The sequence below is a fragment of the Adelges cooleyi genome, unplaced genomic scaffold, assembly GCF_023614345.1.
Source record: "Adelges cooleyi isolate 19-005CV unplaced genomic scaffold, UGA_ACOO_1.1 ACOO_flye_CR_arks_rails_tigmint_CR_PRNA_574, whole genome shotgun sequence".
In the NCBI taxonomy this organism is placed as follows: Eukaryota; Metazoa; Arthropoda; class Insecta; order Hemiptera; family Adelgidae; genus Adelges; species Adelges cooleyi.
Genome location: NW_026096268.1, coordinates 3,108,719 through 3,117,790, shown reverse-complemented (window position 1 = coordinate 3,117,790; position 9,072 = coordinate 3,108,719). Strand labels below are relative to the sequence as shown.

The window sequence follows — 9,072 nt, the reverse complement described above, 5'->3', positions numbered from 1 at the left end:
ATAGTGATAGTACAAAATATAATTTTACTATATACTTTAACATACAATTTAGACTTATTAAAAAACCTTTTAAGTGCAGGTAAATTTGATGAGAATAAAATTTTACTCTACTTGTGGTATTGGTTAATAAGTATATAAATGTTGGTATCTATAAATGAACAATATTTCATACAAATGGTATAGAGCTTTGAATTTAAAAGGCTATTGATGAAAAAAAATTTATTTATTTTAAGATTTATAGTTTATTATAAGTAATACATTTTTAATAGCTACATTTTAATTTAATTAACAAATTTTTTTATAAAACACTTAATAATATAAAATTGATAACCTACACATACACAACGTAAATTTAAAAATTAAAAAAATAATGTTAACATTAAACATACAATTTATAGGTATTTAACTTTTTAATATAAACAAAACTATAACAACCTTATAATTTTATTACACAAGAATTTATTTAAGGAAATCATTTAAAAAAAAACGGAATATTTTTTTTAATAACTATTGGTACCCTACCTAAATTTTAAAAAAACGTATAAAACAAAAAAGACGGCTATAGTAAATAATACGAGGTAAAACATATTGTAACCGCCACTATTTCTACTAAGCCTAGTAACCCGCCCAAGGGTGTTACTTAGAAAACCTCCAGTTGTTTCGAAATCATGATCCATATCTCTAAGTAACCGATCTTGATACTTCACTTCAGCCCCAATATCAATAGATAAAGACTTTAGTGTATTCACTTTATTTTTTAATTGTTCTGTCAAGTCGTCATTTTCATGCTCTATGAATTCACTACCAAACGAACTTGTGGATGGTAATGGATCGTATTGATTTCCTCCGTGCGTTCTTCTCATTCTGTTATCTGAAATTTTCAGATTGCTTAAAATCTTTTTAATAATAAAAAAATTAAATTTTACCTTTAAAATCCATTAACCGCTTAACACAAGATCCCTGAATTCATATCAAATTTTATTGTAAAGAAATTCGTAAATAAAAAAATTTAGTATTATGAAATATATTACAATTTACAAATAATAATTATTCATTTATCTCTTATCTCTTATCAGTTATAAATGCCACATGCCTTGTCACAGAATTCGGTGACGTCTTGATGTACATAACAAAATAGCAAGGTTTGTCGGTATCTAATGATATTTGAAAAATGGCTGATGGGTTTTAACGTCGGCCATATGCAGTAGCCACACACAGGCTCTGTGGTAGCCATATTGTAAAAATTGATAACATAAGTTGCTAACATACCTATTCATTTCACAGCTGTGTTGTTGGCGCTGCAACACTGGTATAACGTGAAAATGGGAATTTTGATTTTTTCTAGACGTTATACCTATATATTGTTATCACTACATGTAAGTACACCATATAGATAAACAACTGTGAAATCAAGAAATAATAATTAATAGCAGTTAGTCCTTATTCAGTACTACTCTATGCTCAGAATTTGCAAATGATCAGCTCCCGACACGGCGCTTCGACTTTTTGGAAGCTGAGACATAATTTGTGAGTTCGTTATTATTGTGTCGTTATTTACCATCGTAAAATAAATTACATTATCGGGTTTGCAAAAGTAATCATATTACGGCTCGTTTAAGACTTAAAGAGTCACTTTACAACTATTGATTTTAGAAAACAATGTTTCGAAATGGTAAAATTTCTGAAACTACCCAAACTAAACAATCTCGCAGTGAACGATTCCAAGAAATGTCGAAACAGCAACAATTGATAGAACAAAAAAAACGGGAAATTCAAGCTAGATTCGAAGAGAAGAAAAAGAAAATTGCTGAACAATCCGAAGGAAGCAACAAACCATCAAAACCATTAGCTATTACGAAAAATTCTATTAAATTAGATAAAATCAAATCGTTTTATCAAAAATCTAAAGGTTTATTGAAGTAAGTTAATTTGGATTATTTCTTATTCCTAAAACATGTTGTATTTTATATATTGTCAAACAGAAATGAGAATTCAGTAAAAAATGTTCATGAGGACCTTCCTTACGAGTCAACAGGAGTGCACAAAAGTAAACCCTCTTTGGCAGATGTTTTTGAAAAAGATGATGATACTAGTACGTTGTTTTTTTAAATATTTATTTAGAATAATAAATAAAAAGTTGCTATCTGACGGTAGTTGAGATGTTAATTTTAATGCATAGCCACTAGGGATGTCCAACCTTAAGTCCTTATGATAGGTGGTCGACCATGATTATCTTAATTATTTTTAAAATGAGTTTAAACATTTGTAAATTTTTTTTATAAAAAATTAGTTTTAAAATTAATCCTCAATTAATTTTTTACCTTAAAACAATTAGTTGTGTTTAAACAAGCTAAGTTAAGAATCTTGAATAAAATTTCTAAATAGTGGAAATTTAAAGTCCAACATTTTAATTTTTATCTAAATATATAATAATATGGATATAATTTTTCAGTAAGAGCCAGTAAATAAGTTACAGTCATCAATGTTTGCTTATTTTATGACTAAAATTTATAAAAGTTTTAATGTTTTATAACATAAATTAATTGACATTTTTACTATTAGGTATTGTTTTATTTAATGTATTTTTTTTTTTTTTTTTTGTGAATATATTGGGAAACCGAGTCAAACATTGCATAAAATCGCAACAGATTTAGTTAACAGTCATTATATAAACAGACAAATTAATAGGTTTTAAAAAAAATTATGAATAATATGCATAATAAATTATTGTAAATAAATATAGCTAATGACCATGAATTGTCAGGCCTATAATATATTTAAAATAACAAGAGTAATAATTAAATGCATTTGTAAATCATATTATAAATATGTTCATAATCGTATTATTAGGTTGTTTTATTTTTTTAAATAAGTACACACTGAATACTTGCGCAAAATTTTATAACTACCCTTGACAAAATTGTCTACCCCTAGATGATAATATTTATTTTGATTTTGATTGGAGATTGGTAGAGTTATATCTAAAGGCAGATTTACACATACACGGCTTATTGCCAAAATTGCAGCGCAACAAATCTGTTCACGGTTTTGCTTTATATTTGCAGCCATGCGGCATTGTTACAGTTTTCAAGTGTACGTCTAGCTATCCTGGCATGTTAGCATCAGATTATTAGTTAATTTAATTAAGCCCAAGCGGCCAAAATCGTGTATGAGTGTACTTAAGAAATATCTCAAATAAACTTGGAACTGATTAAACTATTTTCTTAAAATTAATTAGCTTATGTTATTTTTAATTTAAAAAATATGTAAATTTTTAGGGGCTTTTTCTTTCTTTTTTTTTTTTTTTACTTTTGGTCTTAATATTTTTGGTAAACAATTTTTGGTCTGTTGCACTTGCTTCAGACAACAACAAAAACACATCATTGACAAACCACAATACCTTTTCTGCTCCAAACTACTGCTAAGAAAGTGCATCATTATTTTTTAATTGAAAATTTTCAACTTAAAACTTTGACTTGCTATAACTTTGACAAAATTGGTATGACTAAAGCTAAGGCCCCACTGAGAGCGATTTGCGTTTTTGCGATAGCGTGTAGCGTGTTGGCGATTTAGCGATTTTATAGAAATAAATATGTAGTGTCCCCACTGACCGCGTGTAGCGTTTTACGATTTTAGCTACACGCACGAGAATCGCTGAAAAAACAAAATTGTTTGATTTTCGGCGATTAATCGCTGTTAAAATGGTATCATCGTCGGTTCTGTCAGAACAAATTGCTACTGCTGTATACCTACAAGAACCCATATGGAATCCGAGACACCCAGACCACAGAAATCGAAACAGTCCTGAGATGTTGTAGGTCTGTTATAGGACAAAACCTTAAAATTGATAAAATGTATGGTAATTTAATTATTTAATGTTATATATTTAGGTTTATTAAATTAGTTATTATAAATTATATGTTTTAATACTAGTAATAAAATAAATAAAAATAGAGCTCGGATGTTAATGACCTAAAATGCATTTGAAAATTAATGTAGAAATGAACACGCGCGACATAAAAAAACGCTAAAGTGTCCCCACCAAAATCGCTGGTGGACATCTGGCGTGTAAAATCGCGGAATCGCTCACACGCAAATCGCTTTCAGTGGGTCCTTAGCTTTAGTCATACCAATTTTGTCAAAGTTATAGCAAGTCAAAGTTTTAAGTTGAAAATTTTCAATTAAAAAATAATGATGCACTTTCTTAGCAGTAGTTTGGAGCAGAAAAGGTATTGTGGTTTGTCAATGATGTGTTTTTGTTGTTGTCTGAAGCTTAAGTCAAAATTTGTTATGAAAAGTTGCACAAATCTCGAAATTTAAATTTAAATGTTTGAACTTTGATTTAGATGAAATCACTTTTATATCAATTTAAAAATGTCTTCACCCAGCTTAGTTTTTTTTTTTTATTTATTAAATTTAGTTTTACAAAATAATTTTTCAGATTCTAAAGAACATGAACATTTTAAAGATGACAAACCTGAGGTTAAACACGGACCTAAATTAGGTATATGTTGAAATTTATTTAATGTTCAAGTAATTTAATTTAGTTGTATTTATTTTTCGTTATAGAGCAAAACTATTGTTCGGAACAGTATGAAGAACCAAAGTCATTCATGTCATTGCCTGAACATCAATTTGTGGGTTATGAAATTAATCAATCTTACCAGCAACCTAGCTATTACAGTTCCCCGTCAATTCAAGTGACTACGATTCAACCACAAACTACTGTTGTTCAAGTTCCTACTGTTTCAATAGTTACAACACATCCAATTTTACAAATTTCCCAGCCTTCAATTTACCCAACACATAATCCAGTGTTCTTATCTCAAAATAATGCAAAAGTAAAATTCAATGTTTCATGTATATTATTTATGACAAATACAATGTATTAGTTAACAATTATATTTTTAGCTCGGTCAGTACCAACAGTATCCTATACAGACTCCTCCATTGACCGCTACAATAGTAACTGATACAACTACAACAGCGACTGTACCAAGGAGTGCTGACGAACAACCATCACTCATAGTAACCGAAACCTCAACAGTGTCTTTAGGACCAACACCGAGTGCCGCACATTTATTGAACGCTCCACCACAGACGATTGAAACTTATACTGCGGTTCCCAGAGGTACTCTTAAAAAAAATTGTAAATTTTGTATAATGTACATGTACACTAGTAACTATGACAAAAGTTGGGTTGTTTGGGGGTGTGGGAGGGATTTGAGTATTAATCACACATTGAGCTGAATCAGAGTTGTCTAGCTTTGAATACAGTGCTGAGATGTGAACCGCAAGCAACACTCGACAATCAAGATGTTGAAAGTTTGGCTGCTACAGTAGCTGAGTATGGTGATGAAATTGAAGATATTATACAACGAGAACGACCACAAGATGTCAATTTATTGTACGAGAATCCATCTTAAGCAATTGTGTGTGTACTATATTATATTGTGTTTTAATTGTTTAGATTCTTGAGGGACAAAAATTCTCCAGCCTATTCAATTTTTCGACAAAGAGTCGGATACTTAAGAGCTAAAATAATAGCAAATAAATTGACTCCCACAGACATAAAACCACAATCATCTTTAAATTATGAAGTAACAAATTCTGAAAATGATGATAGTATCAGTAGAAAACGTAAACGTAAAAGTCGATGGGCAAGTGACAATGTTAAAGTTCCGATTGTTTCACCAATTGGAATTATTCCTTCGATAGATTTAGCAAAAACAATTCCACAGCCAGCCAATGCTAATAAACTTGGTAATTGATGTGTTATAAAATATTAACATTTTAATTATATTACTAAGTACCCATTTCGCATTTTATACAACTATATTTTGTTTTATAGCCGGTGTGCCCGGTTTGTCTGGTCCGATGATCAGCCAAGTTCAACGTACAGATCCAGCTCTTTTACAATATGCCATGCAATCTTTTGGTACATTAAATTTATCTGAAGAAGACTGGAAAAAAGCCGAAGACCATTTTAAAGTAAATAAATGTTTAAATTTTTTTTTTTTTTTAGTGCGGCATTTTTTAAAAAATGAATTCAAATAACTGTTAGTTTGTAATGGTCAAATAAAAATTTATTTTAAAAAATTTATTGTTTTTAAACAATTTTGTGTTATTCAATTTAAAAAATGCCCAGGTTTGCCCTCATCATATAAATGCCAACATTTTGGCAACGTTTATAAATAGTATTTTATATCAAATACATCTAATACATTTTTTAAAAGAAATTATAATTTATTCACTAACAATGTATGTCTTAAGGTATTGTGTCCGAGAGTCACTAAAAATGTTCATAATCTATGACCACTTGAGATGAAAGTAGCCTTACTCCTAATTTAATTTACTTACCCAGTAATTTATTAATACATTTACACTAAATTAAAAAATGATAGACTATTTATAACATATATATGTGTGTGTGTGTGTGTGTGTATACACCAAGTAATAAATTGCTTTAAATATATAAAATAGATAAAAAAATAATGTTTAGTTTTTTTACAGATTAATTTGTTGTACCAAGATATGCTTAAGAAACGTCAAGAAATAGAACGTCTGAAAAAGGCTGGGAAGTTTAAGTATGAGTATGATAGTGATGAAGACACTGAAGGAGGTACCTGGGAACACAAATTAAGAAAGGAGGAAATGATAGCAACTGAAAGGTGGGCAGAAGAGTTGACTGAGAAATCCAAAGAAAAACATCATATTGGAGACTTTTTACCACCTGATGAACTTTCAAGATTCATGGAAAAGGTTTGTGATTGTATGATTTTATAATTAAAATATGATGTACTTAAAAATTATGTTATTTTGTTTTATTTTTAGTATTCTGCCCTAAAAGAAGATCGTGAACCTGATCTCTCCGATTATAAAGAGTTTAAACTGAAAGAAAATAATATAGGCTTCCAAATGTTACAAAAACTTGGTTGGTCTGAAGGACAAGGTTTAGGATCCAGCGGTACTGGAATAGTTGAACCTGTCAACAAGTAATAATTTTTTTTTTAAAAAATTAGTTGAGCATATATATATTAGATAAAAGTTTAATACTATAAAATAAAAATTAAACATAAATCATTATTTTGATATATTTTTTGATATTTTACTTTAATTTGTAAACTTGATTAAATTAATGATAGTAATATGTTTTCTTTCATAATGAATAAATAATTATTTATTACTTCCCTAAAATAATATTATTTGATTCAAATTTGGCCCAACACTGCTCACTATTAACCATTTAGTGTCAAAATTATTTTTAAATTAAAATATTCAACAATGTTAAGATTACTTTATGATTAGTTCATAATTATACTCAGTATGGAATAAGATAAGACTGAGCTATCTCTGAAAAAAAAAAAATTGGGCAATAATTTTATCCAAAAGTATTTATAGTTGATAGAATTTTTTTCCTCTGTATATTTTATACTGATACAATTTTTAAAAAAAATTTCAGAGGCGGATCTCATAATGAAAACCAAGGATTGGGTATTGAAAGACCATCAGAACTAAGACAAAATGACGATGAATTTGATGCGTATAGAAAACGGATGATGCTAGCTTATCGTTTCCGGCCTAATCCATTGGTAAGTATTGTATTTTGTTGTTGTTATTATTATTAAATAATAAATAAACAAGTTGTGCGTAAGTTACCTATTTTTCTTAAGAAGAGTACTCTACTTAGTTGGTAGAAGGGTGCAATTAGTTTGGAAAGTGACTGACGAAAATATTTAAATCTTTAAAATAATTGCAGTATAAATTATTATTATTATTTTTAAGAATATCGACCATGGTTAACTAATCTTGAGTATTAAGAAATTGAAAAAATAAGTATATCTAAATAAAACTCAAAGAAAGTTGAATAGTGTTAAGTATGAGTGTATGAGGTAGCTTTACAACATACAAATGTCTAATATAATATTAAAATAATATTTTTATGAAATATTTGTTTCAGAATAACCCACGAAGACCATATTATTAAAATAAAGACAGCGACCATTCAACTACCTATTCAAAATGTTGAGTGACCTCTTTTATAGATGTCAATTTTAATACTGTTTAAGTTTTTATTGTTAATTAGAAATAGTGTTTTTGCTGCTATAATCTCTTAAAAATACACTTCATGTCTGTGTGACCATATCAATATAATATATTGATATTATGTAAATATTTGATGTTTATAACTATCTATTCTATGTACTATAATTTTATAATATAATATCTGAATAAAAATAATTTTTTTTTTCTTTAAGAAACCCCTTGCGAAAATATAATGTAAGATAGTAGATGAATACAATTTTCATATTAGGATAACAAATTATTGTTATGAAAAGTATCTAGAAAAAAAAAATTACTTTGTATGTAATGTATTGCATATAAGAATTTCACATAATTAAAAAAAGGTATTTCAAATAAATTATGTTATTCAAATAATTTTTATTTAAATACAACTAACGATTTATTTGATAAATTTAACTATGAGTTTTTTATTTTATAATTATGCCTAATACTGATTAAAAACGTACATATTATTTTTATTTATGATTAATTGTTCGCACGTTTTTAGCGACATTCATAGGTGAAAAATTAATTTTAAATTCCGAGGCAGTTAAACAGTTATTTATTTCATGGTTTACCTTGCCTACTTAAAACACATTAATTTTTATATTAATTCTATACTGTAGGATGATTTTTCCCAACAAGGTAAGTAAAAAAGATTTGTTCTAACCTCCACACATTTTTTGTTCTCTGTTCATTATTTAACATTATATCATAAACATTCAACATAATCGAAGGAAAATCAGGTACAGAAAATATGAACCTCAGTAACTTACGAATGAATGATCATAAGTAAATAAGTTATGTTTTTATCGATTGGTTCGAAAAGTATCAAATTGAATTACATTCTAAATAATTTTAATTCTAAATTTGATTTTGTACATTTCAGATTTCTATTTTTACCAATATTTTTTAAAAATGTTTTTATTTATTTAAAGCATATTTTGTGTAGATACACATAATATACTTTTAAATAAAAGTATTAATAAAATAATGGCAATATAAAAG

At 27.8% G+C, this 9,072-nt stretch overlaps 2 protein-coding genes across 4 annotated transcripts; one reads left to right on the top strand and one right to left on the bottom strand.

Moving 5' to 3' along the window:
* Positions 1-141: 141 nt before the first annotated feature.
* Positions 142-1,068, bottom strand: LOC126843133 (BET1 homolog). The gene is made up of 2 exons (XM_050580485.1): positions 927-1,068; positions 142-871 (listed from the first exon to the last, which is right to left on the bottom strand). Exons 1-2 carry the CDS (start codon positions 937-939, stop codon positions 519-521), a joined length of 366 nt encoding a protein of 121 aa, XP_050436442.1. The 5' UTR covers positions 940-1,068; the 3' UTR covers positions 142-518.
* A 317-nt stretch (positions 1,069-1,385) lies between these two features.
* LOC126843131 (SURP and G-patch domain-containing protein 1-like) lies at positions 1,386-8,218 on the top strand. Of its 3 annotated transcripts, none has more exons than XM_050580482.1 (13): positions 1,386-1,527; positions 1,654-1,919; positions 1,983-2,092; positions 4,442-4,504; positions 4,570-4,841; positions 4,912-5,131; positions 5,266-5,407; positions 5,471-5,763; positions 5,852-5,991; positions 6,514-6,762; positions 6,835-6,995; positions 7,463-7,592; positions 7,961-8,218. In XM_050580482.1, the coding sequence occupies exons 2-13, from the start codon at positions 1,660-1,662 to the stop codon at positions 7,985-7,987; spliced, it is 2,067 nt and encodes a 688-aa protein (XP_050436439.1). In that variant the 5' UTR covers positions 1,386-1,527; positions 1,654-1,659; the 3' UTR covers positions 7,988-8,218. The 3 variants fall into 3 exon arrangements, with proteins under 3 accessions (XP_050436439.1, XP_050436440.1, XP_050436441.1); XM_050580483.1 differs by having other exon boundaries at positions 1,402-1,594; XM_050580484.1 differs by having other exon boundaries at positions 1,402-1,919; positions 5,278-5,407.
* Positions 8,219-9,072: the final 854 nt, after the last annotated feature.

Excerpts from the sequence above, each read along its gene's own strand:
- LOC126843131 (XM_050580482.1), top strand. The coding sequence starts at position 1,660 with ATGTTTCGAAATGGTAAAATTTCTGAAACTACCCAAACTAAACAATCT. Across the intron at positions 1,920-1,982 it reads AAATCTAAAGGTTTATTGAA|AAATGAGAATTCAGTAAAAA; the intron begins GTAAGTTAATTT and ends ATTGTCAAACAG. Across the intron at positions 5,132-5,265 it reads TTATACTGCGGTTCCCAGAG|CTTTGAATACAGTGCTGAGA; the intron begins GTACTCTTAAAA and ends AGAGTTGTCTAG.